General features: G+C 50.6%; 1 protein-coding gene across 15 annotated transcripts in view; it reads right to left on the bottom strand.

Annotated features, from left to right (window-relative positions):
- TCOF1 (treacle ribosome biogenesis factor 1) overlaps positions 1 to 17,673 on the bottom strand; it is a 41,723-nt gene that overhangs the window by 22,301 nt on the left and 1,749 nt on the right. For 12 of the 15 annotated variants that reach the window (XM_012449629.3, XM_012449704.3, XM_012449862.3 and 9 more), the window contains exons 2-14: positions 16,032 to 16,087; positions 12,988 to 13,127; positions 9,637 to 9,710; positions 8,519 to 8,702; positions 7,815 to 7,888; positions 6,187 to 6,414; positions 4,085 to 4,297; positions 3,685 to 3,873; positions 3,328 to 3,537; positions 2,957 to 3,145; positions 2,299 to 2,505; positions 1,861 to 2,106; positions 1,571 to 1,768 (exon numbers count right to left, since the gene is read on the bottom strand). In XM_012449629.3, coding sequence (XP_012305052.3) covers positions 1,571 to 1,768; positions 1,861 to 2,106; positions 2,299 to 2,505; positions 2,957 to 3,145; positions 3,328 to 3,537; positions 3,685 to 3,873; positions 4,085 to 4,297; positions 6,187 to 6,414; positions 7,815 to 7,888; positions 8,519 to 8,702; positions 9,637 to 9,710; positions 12,988 to 13,127; positions 16,032 to 16,087 — 2,208 coding nt within the window. The remainder of the gene's footprint in view (positions 1 to 1,570; positions 1,769 to 1,860; positions 2,107 to 2,298; positions 2,506 to 2,956; positions 3,146 to 3,327; positions 3,538 to 3,684; positions 3,874 to 4,084; positions 4,298 to 6,186; positions 6,415 to 7,814; positions 7,889 to 8,518; positions 8,703 to 9,636; positions 9,711 to 12,987; positions 13,128 to 16,031; positions 16,088 to 17,673) is intronic. The other 3 variants (XM_012450094.3, XM_012450279.3, XM_012450357.3) reach the window with 1 other exon arrangement.

Here is a 17,673-nt window from a genome sequence, read left to right as displayed (position 1 = left end):
TCAGGGATGGTAGCTGGTCAGCTTCAGAAAATACCCCCATCCCCCAGCATTCCTCAAACACATGAGGTCAAGTGAGGTGAAGAATCAGGACTGCAAGAAGAGAGATTCCCCACAGTGTGGACCAAGTATGACTAAGGCCGAGGTGCTCATCAGCACAGCACGTAAGTCCTCCAGAGGGGAGTTACGTTTTTCACAAGAAATAAGACACAAAAACTAACTTGACCTAACAAGTCTCAATACACAAAAAAGGATTGAAATCATACAAAATATGTTCTCCAACCACAATGTGATTAAATTAGAAATCAACAACAAAAAGAAACCTGGGTAATCCCAGATATTTGGAAATTAAACAGCTTACTTTGAAATAGTCCATGGTTCAAAAATTAAAAAAACAGGTACCTCATGGTACAGGTGGGAGGCTCAGAAGGGAAGATAAATATTTAAGTGATCTGCACAATGAAACTCTGTAAGGCACTGGGTCTGAAATGTGCCTGCAGTTTGGGAAAGATGAAAGGAGGCTCTGGAAGGGGCCCCTGCAGAGCTTAAAAACCTCAGTGGAGGAATCCTAGGAACTTGGGGTCCCACAAGTCAACAATGAGAGGGGGACAAAAAAATTGGTAGAAATATGTGCTCTGGTACAGAGGAAAAAAATGACTAATTTCTGAGTGGTTATAGAAAAAAATAGAATGACAATTAAAAACAATAAACAGTGGGTGGGTGAGTGCAGAGAGTAAGCCATCTCTCAGCTCTTCCAGGCTGGGAGACCTTACTCCTGATCTGCTCCACATTAGCCTGGCCCATCCTCAGGATGATAGAGACAGCTTGCTGTGTGCAGGTCCTTTGCTGGGTGTGGTAGGTGAGATCTCACCTAAATTCTCACCCAAACCTGTAAGGGCTGATTTCCAGTTTATAGAAGAGTAAGCAGAGGCTCTGATGGCTTACAGCACTTGCCAGGACTTGGGGCTGAGACTTGAACCCAGGTGGTTTGGCTCTAAACCCCTGCCATCCATCCCATCACAATGTGCTGCCTGTGGCAAGGCACCCAACCCAGGCACTCTCCCATCCCCTAGCCTCACAGAGACTGCTTCCTCTGCCTGGAACACTCTCCCTGCCCAACTCTTTCAGCCCATGGTTCAGATGCTGCCACCTCCTGTAAAAGCCCTAGATGCTCTCACCTGTCACAGTGTGCAGCCCAGGCTCACACCCTCTGTCTCAACCCCATCACTCCATGCTGAAGAGCATGTCCAATCTCCATGGAGACAGGACTTCCCTGAGGAACAGGACCTCAGTAGTCCCAGCCCAGGGCAACATCTGGCAGGGTGCGAACTCCAGAGGTTGTGGAAATCATAGGGAATCAATCAGCGGGAGCTCAAAAGGCAAACAAGACAGAGACCCTGGAGCTCTGATGGCCGAGAGGCGACATGAAATGAAAGGTAGGGAAGGAGGCTGTGTTGAGGTTACCCGAGGCTTCTGCACACGTTGGGGCAAGACCAGCCCCAGACAAGCCCGTCCTCAGCCCTGGCTCAGGAACAGGTGTGGGTGGGATAGGCCTGCTCCTTCTAGGCCTCACCTGTGCAGGAGTCGCGGCTGCCTCCTCACTGTCTGATTCCTCCTCACTGCTCTCAGAGTCTTCCTGCATCTCAGCTTTCACCTGGGTGACTGAAGGCTGTGTCTTCCCAGGGAGTACTGGGGCAGTCCCTCGCCCCAAAGGCCCCTTGACAGGCACTGAGGCAGCTTTCACTTGGAGGCCTTTCCCCACAGACTTCGCCTGGGATGACAAGTGGAAGAGAGGTGTCTCCAAGAGTCCAAAGGACCATGCAGGGGTGGCCCCGAGGCCCACCCAGAAAACACAGGCCTCACCTGTCCCATGGTTACTGTAGGACCTGTCTTCTCTTCCTCACTATCTGACTCCTCGCTGCTTGAAGAGTCCTCTGCTGGTCTCTGGGCACTCCAGGCCACAGCTGGGGATGAGCCTGCTGAAGTCGCAGTTCCTGCTTTCCGGGGGGCTGGGGCGCCCACTTGCACAGGGGCGACCTTGGCAGATGCAGTGGTATTGGTTTTCTCTGGGCAGGCCTTGGTCTGAGAAGCTTTCAGAGCTGGTTTTGCCTGAGGGGACACAAAGAGAGGCTGGAGAAGGTTCCTGAACTCAGTCTCCAGTTGGCTCTGAGTTGGATTCCCACTGCTGTTCTGCCCCACCAGCCAGAACCCACGCACTGCCTGAGGGAGCAGAGCTCCCCGTGGGGCTGATTGTGGTGTGACAGATCAGGCCATGTGGCAGCCTCCTTCCCCAGGCCTCACCTGAGCTGCAGTCATGGCTGCTGGTGCCTCCTCACTGTCTGACGACTCCTCGCTGCTCTCTGAGTCTTCTGTGGGCTTTTCAGCCTTGACCTGGATGGCTACAGGCCCTGCCTCCTGAGGGGGCACTGGGGGAACCCCCCTTCCCAAGGGCCCCTTGGCAGGACCTGAGGCAGGTTTAGCCTGGAGGATTTTCCCCAAGGACTTTTCCTGGAGTGAGATACACAGGATCAGAAGAGGGAGCCCAGAGTAAGTGTGTACAGATATTAAGAGACCAAGGGTCAGGCGCAGTGGCTCAGGCTTGTAATCCCAGCACTTTGGGAGGCGAGGTGGGCGGATCATGAGGTCAAGAGATCGAGACCATCCTGGCCAACATGGTGCAACCCCATCTCTACTACAAAATAAAAAAATTAGCTAGGCTAGGTGGCGGGAGCCTGTAGTCCCAGCTACTCTCGGGAGGCTGAGGCAGGAGAACTGCTTGAACCTGGGAGGCAGAGGTTGCAGTGAGTCAAGATGGCACCACTGCTCTCCAGCCTGGCAACAGAGCAACACTTGTCTCAAAAAGACCAAGATGGCATTCAGAGTCCAAGTGTGAGGCTGGGACACCCACAGACGGCACCACTCTGAGGGGAGAAAAGAGCCTTATAGAAAGGGGCCTCACCTGAGCTGGGGCCACAGCTATGGGCACCTCTCCATCATCACTGTCTGACGACTCCTCACTGCTGCTCTCTGAGTCCTCCTCCCTCTTCCCCACCTTCCCAGGTGGCATTGGGCCGGCGCCCTTCCCCAAGGGCCCTGTGCCCACGGTGGAGGCAGGTCTCACCTGGGGGTTTTTCCCCAAGGGCTTCACCTGGGAGACACACAGGACAAGATCAGGGAGGGAGTCCAGAAGGAGAAAGTGAGTGAAGACGTAGGTGGGAGGAGGGGAAACGAAGCCAGCGGCACAAGGCTCTAGGTTCAGAGAGGAAAAGGCAAGCCAGCAGGAGGCCTTTCCGCAGGGCACAGGCCGTGCAGGGCAGCTTCCAGCCTCACCTGAGCTGTGCTCATGGCTGCAGGTGCCTCCTCGTCACTGTCCGACTCCTCACTGCTGCTCCCAGAGTCCTCCTCCCGCTTCCCCGCCTGGGCCTGGGTGGCTGCAGGCCCTGTCTTCCCAGGGGGCGTCAGGGCAGCCCCTTTCCTGGGGGACTCCTTGGCAGGGGCCAAGGCAGCTCTGACCTGGGGGGTCTTCCCTGAAGGCTTCGCCTGGTGGGGAGAAACAGGATGAGGGGAGAGAGCCCGGAGGGTGGATGTGTGAGGAGACAGGAGCTGGATGCAGCAAAGGTGGCCACACTCGTGCAGGTGCTGGGGCCCAGGCACGTGGCTGCTCTCCACCCCTCCCCGCCGCCTCACCTGAGCAGGCGCCTCCTCTTCACTGTCTGACTCCTCGCTGCTGCTCTCCGAGTCCTCCTCCCGCTTCACCGCCTGGGCCTTGGCAGCTGCAGGACCCGTCTTCCCAGGGGGCGCCGGGGCAGCTCCTTTCCTGGGGGACTCCTTGGCAGGGGCTGAGGCAGCTCTGACCTGAGGGGTTTTTGCTGAGGCCTTCACATGGATAAACAAGGGAACACAGCTCAGAGAACAGACATGTGAGGAGACACAGGACACTAGGTATAGAAGATGAGATAGGGCACATGTCGCCACAGTGAGAGGGGAGTAAGTGGCTGGAGTCTGAGGCATGCCTGAATGGGAGAAAAGGTCCTGAGAAGGCCTTCTGGAGAGGGGCCTGGCAGCATGGGGTCTCCCTCCTCCTTACCTGAAGCAGGAGCTTGGCAGCTGATGTCTCCTCCTCACTGCCAGATGACTCCTCGCTGCTGCTCTCTGAGTCCTCCTCTGGCTTCCCTGCCTTGGCATGGGAGGCTATAGGCCCTGCCTTCCCAGGGGGTGCTGGGGCAGCCACTTTCCCAGGGGTCCCCTTGGCAGGGGCAGAGGCAGCTCTGACCTGAAGAATTTTCTCAGAGGCCTTTACCTAGTGAAAAAAGAAGTTTGGTCCCTTGCTTGTGAAAATTCTCTGGTGATGTCTTCAGGATAAAGTCCAGAGGCTTTAATAAGACTCCTAAGATCCCCGTTTCCGTCCCCACTCCCACCTTGACTGACACTTTGGCCACACTGGCCTCCTGGTTTCTCAAAAATTGATCAGCTTCACATTTTCTCACCCCTGGAGCCTTCATGCCCCCTGTTTCATTTCACTTGGCCACTGGCTCCTTAGCCTCTGGCTCCCTAAGAGACACCACTTCCTTAACATGGTTCTCCCTGATGCCCCTGGGCTGCCCCAGCACATTGGTTTATTACAACCTGTACCCTACTGGGCTCCCACTGGCCAGAGAGCTCTGGAGGCACAGGCACTGGCTTGTCGGGAGCATCATCTGACTGGGCTGTGGGGAGGGGGTGTGCAAAGGCCCAGGGAAGAATGGGAGGAATGGAGAGGCTGTCTGAAAATGGAGATGGGACTGAGGGAGGCCCTTGCTGGACTTTATGCACGTGGACAGCAGCAGAACCCCTGGAAAGCCCATCCTCAGCCTCATGGGGCAAGGTTTCCACCCATGGCCCCCTTTCCTCTGTGGGTTCTGCACTGCCTCAGGGCTTTGGTAGGGTGGCTGCAGGCCCTGGGTGCTCAGCCCTGGGCCAACAACCCCAGAAAACAGCAGCTCTGATCTTCTAAGAACCTTCCCATGTAGAAGGTGCAGGCTGCTCCAGACAGGCCTTGCTTGGCTAGCTCTTTTTTAAATTTTTGAGCCAACATGAAGAAAGATTTTACATAAAAGTTCACATTTATAGCCAGGTGCAGTGGCTAATACCCATAATCTCAGCACCTTGGGAGGCCAAGGTGGGAGGACTGCTTGAGCCCACAGCCTGTGAAACACAGTGAAACCCTGTCTACACACACACAAGTTGGGTATGGAGGTGTGTGCCTATATTCCCAGCCACTGAGGAAAGAAGCTGCAGTGAGCTATGATTGCCGCCACTGCATTCTAGCTTGGGCAACAGAGTGAGACTGTCTCAAAGAGTTCACATTTGTGTTCCTTCTCAAAGATGGATACCCTTGCAACACTTAGTAGCCCCCAGGCACTGCAAAGTAGACTGAGCCGAAGTCAAAGCTCCCTGTAGATAGGGTGGAAACATCAACTTGTCCCAATTCCTAGTCCTACTTCCACCTCAGGGCCTTGGCACTTGCTGCCTGGATTGACTTTCCTAAGAGTGCTTCCTCCTTCGGGTCTTCACCGAGACGCCTTCTCCTGAGGCCAGCCTGAGCAGTTTTAAGTTGCCATTCCTATGTCTCTCACCCCATTTTCCTCTTTACCATTTATCAGCAGCTAACACAGGGACCTGCTTACCTACTGCATGCCTCTGCCTTGTCCTGCTCCAGGCATGAGGCTGGGTAGGTGACCCTCACTCTTCCTCCTTCCTGCTCTGACTTGCATTGCTTTCACTTGCCCTTGGGATGCACCCAGAGCCTTGGGGCTGCAACCCTGCCCATTCCCCAACAGACAGCTCCCAGCAGAAGGGGAAGGGAACTGGATTCCCTTTAGCCAATGTGGTATTTGCATGCTCAGGGTCTAATTTGTCCCGAGGAGCCAGAGGACCAGGCAATCAAAACTTCTCAAGTCCCTTACAGCAGGACTGGCTGGGACAAGGACAGCAGCCCATTTACTAGTCAGAGAAACTGAGGCAAAGTTGGCCACAGACAAAGTATAGAACAGGACTGCCCTGTGGGAAGCAGGCTGTTCTTGCTCTTCAGCTTCACACCACCACCCTCCCTCTCCCCAACTCCAGTGGCAGAGGTGCTCATGAGAGAGCACTCAGGCTGCTGGGAGACCCATAGGACCCTCCAAGAGGTAGCCCTCCTCTGGGGCTCACCTGGCTTGGTGTCCCTGCAGGCGCCTCCTCCTCGCTTTCAGACCCCTCCTCACTACTCTCCGACTCCTCTTCTGGCTTCTTGGCCCTCCTGGATGGGGGCAAGGCCCCTCCTCTGACTTGGGGTGTCACATCCCCCACCTTTCCAAGGGCTGGGACTGCCTTTCTTGCTGGAGATTCCTTGGTAGAAACTGAGGCTTTGACCTGGGCTGGTTTTACTGAGGGTTTCCCCTGGAAGAGGAGGATGGAATTAGAAAAATAATAATAATAACTGTTTCCCCTAAGCTTCTGTATCAGGTGCTTCAACAGTTGATAAAGCTCTTTCCTAATGTCATTGGATTTTTAAGCAACTCCCTGAGACAGTTATTAGCTTTAGACCCATTTTCCAGAAAAGTACAAGAAGCTTAAAGAGGTAAAATCACTCGTGATCAATATGAAGGGGCAGAGCCCCCACTGGAACCCCGGACTGTCCGACTTTGGGACAGATCTTGAAACCATTATGCTTGTCTCCCAGCTGGCACATACAGGTCTCAGCCTAAGAGAGGGGCCACGTCTCTTAATCAGGAGAGCTCGTCCTGTCTGCCCTTAAACTCAATTATCTGATTATGGTACCCATCCTGAGGGCCAGGAGTTCAAGATGTGAACACCACCCCTGCCCCTGGCTTGCTGGACACGTTGGGCAAATTCCTTCCTTCTGTGAGATCTTTCCTAGACTTCGACGATTCACACATTTCCCAGGCAATCAGTGCCCTACTTCCACCTCCAAGATCCATCAGACCCCTTGCAGCCCTGGGTTTCTGGGGCATCTGCTACTGGAGCTCTGCATAGCTTTCAGCCCATTGAGGTTGCGTGTTTATGGAGAGCTGGGAGTGGTCTCTTTTCCTTTGGCAAGGCCGGGGTGTCCTCTAGGGCCCAAAGGTGAGGATGAAAGGTGGAGGGAGGCCCTTGGCCAAGCCTGGGGTAGATGGGGTAAGCTTCAGCCTTCACAGGGTTACTGGGCAGGCAGCACAGTAAAGTGAAAAGTTCCCTGGGCCCAGATCAGTTCATCCCTGACTCGTGCTGGTTCTCCCTCTAAAACATCTTTCTAACTGTGGACACCTTGGTACATAATAAAAAGTAACCTGGGGGACCTTTTCCAGGTCAAAGTTCACAGACCTAAAAGTCCTGCCCAAGTGTAGCCAAGTGTCTAGGCCTGGGATTCACCAGTGGGCCCAGAACTCTCTCAGCAGCCGCAGCCCTAGCCACACCACGGTAGCCACAGTATTGCCCCAAGCCCTGCTCTTGCCCCACTTCCTGTCTGGAATGCCCTACCTCCTCCATACTCCTTCCCAGTAAAGCCCACTGTGTTTTGAGGCCCTGCTCCAGGACACCTCTGCCAGGAGGCCTTGTCTAGTTTCACAGGCAGGAGGGTGTCCCTCTCCCACCCCTGGGGCTGTTCTCACACTCAAGAGTGCAGCAAGTAGCACCAAGCTCCTCTCCCTGCCCCTCCTGGCTGTAGCCTTTCCAGCTCCCGGTCACCCTGCCATAGTTGCTGAACTGATTTGGGCCCACTGGTGTCTGAAGCCCTAGCCAGGTTCCTGGGAGGGTTAGAGTCTGGGAGAGGGTAACTCCTAGGGATGGGTGGCAATTACCTCCACATCTGTCTCATCGCTGGAGCTGGAGGTGTCCTCGCTGGAGCTGTCGGCCTGGCCCGCTGACACTATCCCTGAGGGATGGACATGGGGACACGGAGGGGACTGAGGGACTCCCTTTCCAGCCTCATCTTTCCCTCCCCAGCCCCTCCCCCCAAACCAGCTGCTCATCAAAGCCAGGTGCTGAGCGCTCACCCCTCACATACACTGAGCTGTGAAGTCCCCTTCTGAAGTGGGTACCATCACGATTCCTATGTTCCCACACATCTCTGAAGCCCGGGGAAGGGCTGCGAGGGGACCCAACAAACATACACCAGCACCTGACAGTCTACAGAACCTCCATCCACCATCATATCCACTGATGCAGGCCGGAGAGATGTATACTCTACATAGGAAACGGAAGCAAACCCAGGCCTTTCAGTTTAGTCTCTGAGCTGCCAATGGTCCCTGTAACTCACCAGGGAGTCATAAAGCAGAAAATGCTCCAACCACTAGGTGAGCTGTTCAGCTTGAGGCCAGGTCCCTGTAGCTGACCCTCCCTCATCTAGGGCAAGGGAAAATGGTCTAAGGCGCAAGAACCTGGCTGTCATGGAGACAAACCTTTGAATTCCCGAAATGTCCCAGAACTCAACAAAGCAATGCCTAGGCCTGCCTTACCAGGCCAAACTCTGGGGACTTGGTTCCTAGAGGTGGGAGCTTCTTACCAGGCTTGGCAGCAGCTCCAAAAGCCGGGATGCTGACCTCTTCCTTGGTTTCTGAAACCAACGTAGTATTTGCTGAGGGCTCTGCTGACTTCCTGGGAGACTTCCCAGAGAGGTGGGCCACCACCTTCCCAGTGGCAGGGTGTGGCATGGAGTTCCCAGTCTTGCCGGCTTTCTCTGTCTCTGCCTACAGAGAACAAGAGTGGCAGACACATCTGGTATGGCATGGTGAACTAAGAGCACAGGCCACTTGCATCTGAGCCCTATCCTACCACTTCCCAGCTGTATGAGTTTGGGTAAACTACCCCTTAAATCTGTTTCCTCATCTTTAAAGTGAGGCTCACTCCTGTAATCCAAGCACTTTGGAGGCCAAGGCAGGCGGATTACCTGAGGTCGGGAGTTCAAGACCAGCCTGACCAACATGGTGAAACCCCATCTTAAAAAAAAATAATAATAAATAAAAAAAAAAATAAAGTGAGGCTAAAAACAGTACCTTCTCTCACCAGAGGCGTTGAGAGAACAGAATCAGTCTTGGGACATGGTAGTTATTTACTAACTGTTGAGCAGCGGTTTGCTGATCTTACCATTATTTCATAATTACTTTGAGATACTGTTGCTAATGCTCCAGGCAATTGCAGAGGCACAATTCTTTATACATGTATGTCTCTAACTCTGCTTTCTGGATTATCAGAAAATGGCATCCTGTTTTCTGTGCAGTTTCCAGTTTGGAAAATGCTTTCAGAGTTTCAGAATCACAGGTGTCTTTAGCACTACAGTGCCTCCACACCTAGCACAGTGCCTGGAAATTAACAGCTATTAGTCAAGATCCGTTGAGTGAAAGGTGAATCCAGGGATGAAAGAGGAAAGAAATCACCTATCCCAGATGTAGAATGTGCCCAGCGGCCCACTGCAGCGGGCATCACCCTCATCTTATAGAAAAGTAAACTGAGGCCCAGAGAGGTGAAGGGACTCACTGAGATCCCACAACTGGGGACAAAGGTTGAGATCTGAATCCAGGTAGGGCAATTACTCAAGCCCTATCCTTCTCTGACACAGGAGACTATCCCCTACCAGGCACTTTAAATCCCATAGGCAATAGCTTAAAAGGCAGTCCCACTCACCTTGGCTTTCTCTTTCATGCTTGATGTCAAGTCCACCCCCATGACTGAGGAGTTGGTAGATGCTAGTCTTGGGGCTGCAAGAAACAAATATCTGCTAAAGGAGCCAGATGAGCTTTTCTCATCTATGAATGGCAAACAGGTTTCATCTCACCTAACAATTCAATTAGTATTGGCTGCCTGGTGCTGGCATGAGGATCTGACGCTAAGCCCAGACTTGTGGGAATGAGCACTGTGATGCATCAGCCAGGTCTACCAGGAGCAAGAGAGAAGAAGATGGTAACACGAAGCTACATGTCTGCATCCCTGATGGATTCCCAACTCCCCTGCAGCATGAGACGTTGAGACCCCTGGAGGGAAAAGGACTGCCTAGTAGACACTGCACACTGCAGTGGGTACCATTCACACAGACTACCACACTGTAGCCCTGAAAGCTGCTCAGGAAGAAGGGGCAAGTGGTCAGGCAGGCAGTCAGCCCCAGGTCCACAGAGAAAGTTGCCTGGAATTCAAATGGCTTCTTAGTGGAGAGGTAGCTGAACCATGCCACTTGGGCCCTGTTACATATTGACATTCACTGATTCTCAGTGTTTTTATACCAGGGTATTGTCTCCTTAAATCTTACGATTTCTTATTGTTAAGGAGAATGTTGCTGAGATGAATAGCATCATCTAATTCTTTTCCTGGCACTTCACTCCATCTCTCTCTTTTTATAATTATGGAAAATTTTAAAAACATTCATAAGTAGAAAGGAAGAACCAGGCAGCTCCAACCATTAGCAACTTCTCATCTCTTCTATTATCTCATCCATCCTTCCCCAAAGCATTATTTTGAAGAAAATGCCTGATAGCCTATCATGTTGCCTACAAATACTTCAGCATGTTTCTCTCAATGAGGACTCTTTTTTTTTTCCCTTTTTGAGACAGGGTCTTGCTCTGCTGCCCAGGCTGGAGTACGGTGGCACATTCATAGCTCACTGAAACCTCCAATGCCTGGGCTCATGTGCTCCTCCTCCCTCAGCCTCCCAAATAGCTGGGACTACCACTGCATGCCACCATGCCAGCTAATTTTCTTATTTTTCACAGAGACGAAGTCTCACTATTTTGCCTAGGATGCCAACGAGGACTCTTTTTTTTTTTTTTTGAGACATTCTTGGTCTGTCGCCCAGGCTGGAGTGCAGTGGCATGGTCATGGCTCACTGCAGCCTTGACTTCCTGGGCTCAAGTAATCCTCCCACCTCAGGCCTCCCAGGCAGCTGAAACTACAGGTGCATGCCACCATGCCTGGCTAATTTTTAAATTTTCTTGTAGAGACAGGGTTTTGCTATGTTGCCTAGGCTGGTCTCTAACTCCTGGGATCAAGTGATCCTTCCACCTTGGCCTCCCAAAGTGCTGAGATTACAGGGGTGAGCCACCAGGCCCGCCCCAATGGGGACTTTCTAAAAAATATAATTATGGCCAGGCGCGCTGGACTCACACCTGTAATTCCAGCACTTTGGGAGGCCAAGGCAGGTTGATCACGAGGTGAGGAGATTGAGACCATCCTGGCCAACATGGTGAAACCCCGGCTCTACTAAAAATACAAAAAAATTAGTTGGGCATGGTGGCGCACACCTGTAGTCCCAGCTATTCGGGAGGCTAAGGCAGGAGAATTGCTTGAACCCAGGAGGCGGAGACTGCAATGAGCCAAGATCGCACCACTGCACTATAGCCTGGGTGACAGTGCGAGACTCCGTCTAAAAAAAATTATATATATATATAAAATTACGTACTCAGGAGGCTGAGGCAGGAGGACCACTTGAGGGCAGGAGTTCAAGGTCAGCCTAGGCAACACAGCAAGACCTTATCTCAAAAAAAGAAAGAAAGAAAAAAGCCCCAAACAAAAAAAAAGTGTAATTACAGTTCCATTATCACAGCTTATAAAATTGATTAATATCAAATAGCCAATCAGTATGATATTTTACCATTTCTCTTTCAAGTAGCATGCAGGTCTGTATATATGCATGTATGAATACATGTCTGAATGACCATAGAGGCAAAGGAGGAAGTTTTAAAGGCTACCTACCAGGAGATGCACTTAGGAATGATGGGAGCAGGGTAGGAGAACAAGAAAACTTTCATTTTTCTTCTATATGCTTTTGAACAGCTCAAAGTAAACTCACTTTGCATTTATAATATAAAATTAAGCAATATATATATATATATATATATATATCCAGGGCGTCCAGTGGCTCATGCCTCCCAGCACTTTGGGAGGCTGAGGTGGGTGGATCACCTGAGGTCAGGAGTTTGAGACAAGTCTAGCCAACATCGTGAAACCCCATCTCTTCTTTAAAAAAAAAAAAAAAAACAAAAACAAAAACCCACAAAATTAGCCGGACGTAGTGGTACATGCCCGTAGTCCCAGCTACTCGGGAAGCTGAGGCAGGAGAGTCACTTGAACCTAGGAGGTGGAGGTTGCTCTGAGCTAACATCGTGCCATTGCACACCAGTCTGGGTGACAAAAGTAAAACTCCATCTCAAAAAAATAAAAATAAAATATATATCCAGTATGATCTCAAACATCTTTAAAAGCAGGCTCAGGAAGCTGTGCATGGTGGTATGTGCATGTAATTCCAGCTACTCAAGAGGCTAAGGCAGGAGGACTGCTTGAGCTCAGGAAATGAAGACCAGTCTGGGCAACATGGCGAGACCTCATCTTGAAAAATAAAAAATAAATATTAAGAGATTTGTCTTCAACGTAAGCAAAAAAAGATGATACAATGCACAGGAGACATAGCAATTCCTCTGTAGAGTTATGGCTGCTGTTGGGGAAAGCACAAGGAGCCCTGGGACCCTGGGGAAAGAAGGGGCTGTAAAGCTTTGACTGAGTTACTCCTGCAAATGGTGTAAAACCAGTACCCAGTACAGCCTTCCAGTGCTAATGGGTACAATCTGAAAAGAACACCAAGATCAGCAATTCCTGAAGCATCCCACAGGTCACACAGAAAAGGTGTCCACTAGTTGCCTTCTGAAACCCCTCCAGCAGTACTTCTGAACATGTGTCTTCTTTCCAGCTAGTAAGAATCACCTGGGAGCCTGTAACAGGGCAGCTCCTGGGCCCCACTGTATGTACATCAAATGAGACTGAAGGGGCCATCTGGTTGTTTTGGTTCGGCCTTGCATCCCTAGAGCCTGGAGACACAATGCCTGGCACAGAGGAAGGGCTGAAATAAATACTGCAATAGACACATGGTGCCCTCCCAACCTTCTTCCCAAGATCTTTTAGGTCTTCTAGTGATAAGAGAAGCTGGAGTTAGACTCTACCCTAGAACAATCAATACTCCATAGCCTGTTCCCAAAGCTGCAAGGCTCTTACTGGCTTTGGCGGTTTCGGCTTCTGCCTCCTCTTCCTCTTCCGAGCTCTCTGAGGTGCTAATGGGGTCCGACACACGGGTCTTCTTAGCTTGTAATGCCGCATCTTCCTCTGCCTTCCGCTTCCGGCCAAGTTCTGAGGTTCTGCAGGACAAGGGTAACTGTCTATACCAACTGGGCGACAGAACAACTCCACAAGATTTGACTACACAGACCTTCCTGCATCCTTCCCGCTCTTAATGGCAATGTGCATGGAATGTAAACAGTGGTGAAAACACCATATAGACACAATTTTGTATTCCGCATTTTCACTCAATTCATAAAGTGCTTTTACAATTCTTGATTCGTCTTTAAAATAATCAGGAATGCTGGATAATGTTATACAACGCTGCAGCAGCTACCAGTCTGTGATAGGAACTGACCCATGCAGGCACCTCACAGAACCACCCAGGCTCTTCCTCCTGCAGAACGTGCTGTGTGTGCTGTGCCTTCTGGGAAGACTGCCCACATCCTTGTCCTTCATGTCTCAACTTTAATGTAGCCTCCCCAGAGAGGTCTTCGATGATTGCCGCCCCGCCCCCCCGCCCAAGGCATGCTCTGCCCTGTCATCCTGTTTCGTTTTCTTCAGAGCTTTTCTCTATCTCCTATTATTTTACTTACTTCCTAGACTCCTCCCCTACACAGAAAAGCCCAGGGAGGGGGGCAGCTGGCAGCTCACTACAGCATCCTCAGTGTCTAGCAAATGTCTCAAAAACTAAAAAACTAAGTGACTTGCGCAGAGCAAAGAAAGTCTGGGGCATGGGTAGGATAAGCACCTAGATGGCTGAGCCCCTGGACTTGCAAGTATCACCCCCATTGACCCCCATCCCAGGGAGCGACTGTCTAGGCCAGGTTTCCCAGCTGTGATGGACACTGCTCTGTCATAGTTTGGGATATGCTACTTGGGTTCCTTGTTCCCAGGAAAGCCACTTGTCAGGATTCACCTGTTAAAAGCAGGTTTCATTTTAACATGTATCTATTTATTCTGCCTCTTTTCCCCCAACAAAAATGTTGAGCATAGAATTTTTCTCTGGTTTGTTCCCAGCTACATCAAGAATATTGCCTAGGTTGTCGTAGGTGCTCAATAAATACTGAGGCAGAGGGGAAAGCCTCCAATCAGTAGTTTTAGTACTTTATATAGACCACTGTGTCTAACCCTCACAATGCAATGAGATCATTGCTATCATTATTTCCATTTTATAGATGAAGACACAGACTCACAGAGGCCAAGAAACCCACTCAAGGCTATACAGCTAGTTGCTGGATTTGAACTCTGCCAGGAGTTGCTAGGCTAGGCTGCCTGTGGTGGGTATGAGGTCCTTGTCCCACTCAGCACCCCTCACCAATAGAAGGGGCCAGTGGCGGGGAAGGGTGTACAGAACAGCTCACTGAAGCAGTTTTTTGGGGAAGGGAAGTACTATGAGTAACACCCACACATCTGGGCAAGTCAGAGATGCCCTGTGCTCTAAGCCCTCCTCAGCAGCAGAGGACAGCCAAGAACTGAGGGCTGGCAGGGTTTTCAATGATCTTAGCTGTCTACTAGAGGCTTCCACACCATTCCTGCTAATCCCTTCCACACCATTCCTGCCTTTGTTTACACACCTCTAATGACAGGGATCTCATCACCTCCACTGTAGCCTACGTCTTTTAGACAGCTCTGATGATCAAGTCCTTATATTCAGAAGCTGAAACCTGTCTTCCTAAAGCAGGTCCATTTGGGGCCCACTTCTGTCTCCAGGGCCTCAGAGAACGCACTATTCTTGGTCCTCAAAGATGTGTAGTGGTCCCTCACATCCCTCACCTGCCTCCTTTTCATCTAAGGCAATTCTATACTCTGTACCATTCCTCACGGGATATATCTTCACGTCCTTCACTCCCTTATTCAGCTGGGCCAGGTCAGTGCCCGAAGAGAACACAATTACTCTCTCCATTTTCAAGCCATTCCTCTGTTGACATATCCTTGGATGAGTCCCCCTTCCTTGAAGAGTACGTAAGTTTTACATGTTTAAAAGGCAACTCACACTCAACATGTCATTGAAATCTTTCCCTCCAAACTGGTTTCCCTTCAAGCTCTATGCATGGGTACACAAGCCAGACATGGAGTCAATCAGATACTTCCTCTCCCATCCATCTATGGGCCCTGGTTTCAACCCTGTGACTCTTGGAATCCACTGTCTACCCTGTTACCCCTGTCTCAAGCCCCATCAGCTCTTGCCTGGATGACAGTGTCCACCGACTAGTCTTACCATGGTGCAGAGCAGTCACCTCACTTTCTCACCCTGCCATGGCCCCAGCTGCTCTTGGGTAAAGACAAAACTCCTCACCATGGATAACCAGGCCTTGCATGGCTATCCATGCGATAATCTAGCCTCACCTGTACTGTCCACCAGCCACAGGACTCAGCATTAGCAATTTCCGCTGGCAGGTACCTACTGCATAGTACCTACTGCCGCTCTATACCTACTGCATAGCTCACTCTCCCAATTCCTGCAGCTCTCAAGTCAAAGATCATCTCAGGGAAGCTTCCCGTGGGCCTCCAAATGAAGCCAAGCTTACCCATTTATGTGGCTGTGGCAACAGGTTCTTCTCTCTTATAATCCTTACTACTACTGTAATTTTACATTTGTTTGTTTCATTCTTTGACTCATGCCTACCTCCTTGACTACAATGTCAGCTGCAGGAAAGAAGGAACCATGTCTGTCTCACTTGTGACAATATATACATACTAAGTAAGAACAGGACTTGGCTTTCAGGAGGTAATCAATTAATGCTGATCAACTGAATAAACAAGCTGGTTAGAAGCTCTTGTTCTTAAGAGATCACAGCTCTCAATGTCCCCTCCCACTACCAGATATCTCCATCCATGTGCTGTGACTGGCTTTCTGGAGGCAACAATGGTGTCCACAGTGAGCTATGGGGACAGATCTTAGACCAGACAGGTATCCCAGCTTATTCCACACTGATTTGCTTGGGGTGTCCCTACTCCACCCTGTCGGACCCACCACTTACTGTTGCCAGTGTGTATAGATGTCCAGAAGGGTTACGGGCTGCGCCAGGAAACACTTCTGCAGAGAGGTAAAGAGAAAGCGACAATTAACCCCCAGCACAGTAAGGGTCCTCCTTGGGCCCAGCTCTCCCCAAACTCATGACTTGCACAGATAGGTGGTTCAGAAGAGGGTCTTTTCGGCTGGGCATGGTGGCTTACACCTGTAATCCTAGCACTTTGGGAGGCTATGGCAGGAAGATCACTTGAGCCCAGGAGTTCAAGACCAGTCTGGGCAACATAACGAGACTGTCTCATGTTAAAAAAAATTAGCTGGGAATGGTGGCATGCACTGGTGGTCCCAGCTACTCAGGAGGCTGAGGTGGGAGGATCACTTGAGCCCAGGATATCAAGGCTGCTGTAAGCCATGCTTGCGCCACTGCATTCAAGCCTGGGCGACAGAGCAAGACCCTTTCTTTAAACAACAACAACAACAAAAAAAAAAAAAAAAAAAGAGGGTCTTTTTGCTCTGGGAAGTATATCTGCTTGGCCCTGCCGGTTTTGTCCAAAACCTTCCAGAGAAAAGGACAAGCAATTCCAGCTAAAACTTTTTAGGACAACGTGGTGAGAGGCCCCTTTGAGAAGCCAGAGTTGGAATGTTCCAAGCTAGCATTTATTCAGCCCCCAGCCTCTCTGGCACTATCAGTGCCTAGAGGCCACGAGACAGGGTTTTTCCCACCCTTGACCTTTAAAAAGGCTTTCAAAGACTTGGCCAGCCAATCTTTCCAAAGCATGGACCATAGCCCAGATACCTGAGGCATCCAGGTGGCATGATCACAGTCCACTAGTCTGCTGGGAAAAGACTGGGCCCAAAAGGCATCAGTCCCTTGGAGGAAGCAGAGGGAACCAGGTGGAATCCAGGCCTTTGGTGCAGAGGCCAGAGAGCCCACTGTCTCTGTAAATGTCAAGAAGCCAGGATATCAAGTACTCTAAAAAGGCTAAGCAATGTGGGGCATGGGTGGAGAGTGTCTGGAAGCTGGGCAGAGTAGTCAAGAGGGTGCAGCACCTGGAGTCAGGCAGAGCTCCTCTGTTAACTAATCCTCTGACTCCAGGTGCTCACCCGCTCCTTTCCTTCAGGTCTCTGTCCAAATGACATCTTCTCAATGAGGCTTCCCTGACTACCTTACTTATAATTGAACTCTGACATCCTTTATACCCCTTGCCTGCCTTATTTTTATAGCAAGCACCAACCATCACTGGATATACTATATCATTAACTTATTAAACTTTTTCTATTTTTCACCTGTCTGCTCCTACTAGAATGTGTGCTCCATGAGGGCAGGATATCTTTGCTCCAATGAAGACTAGTACTATCTCTTTTTCCCCTTATCTGTGTACACAGATAGTACCCTTATCTGTGAAGTGGTATAACTGTAGTACAAAGAGCAAATGAGGTTCAGAGATAATTGGGAAAAGCATAGATAACGCTTTAGCTTCCCTCACCCTTTAGTCCCTCCAGGAGGTTCAAACAGCAAGCATTAGAAACAGAGCCTAAACTACAAGGTAAAGTGATTTGACTACTCAGGATACTGTCTCATCAGCTCAAAATTCTCCATTGGTTTACCACTGCTCTTCCAAGGAAGATCAAACTGCCCACCAGACCACTCC

The sequence above is a fragment of the Aotus nancymaae genome, unplaced genomic scaffold (genome assembly GCF_030222135.1).
Source record: "Aotus nancymaae isolate 86718 unplaced genomic scaffold, 86718_ANA_hifiasm-v0.15.2.pri h1tg000064l_1, whole genome shotgun sequence".
Taxonomy (NCBI): domain Eukaryota; kingdom Metazoa; phylum Chordata; class Mammalia; order Primates; family Aotidae; genus Aotus; species Aotus nancymaae.
This window is presented reverse-complemented; position numbering and strand designations above follow the sequence as displayed.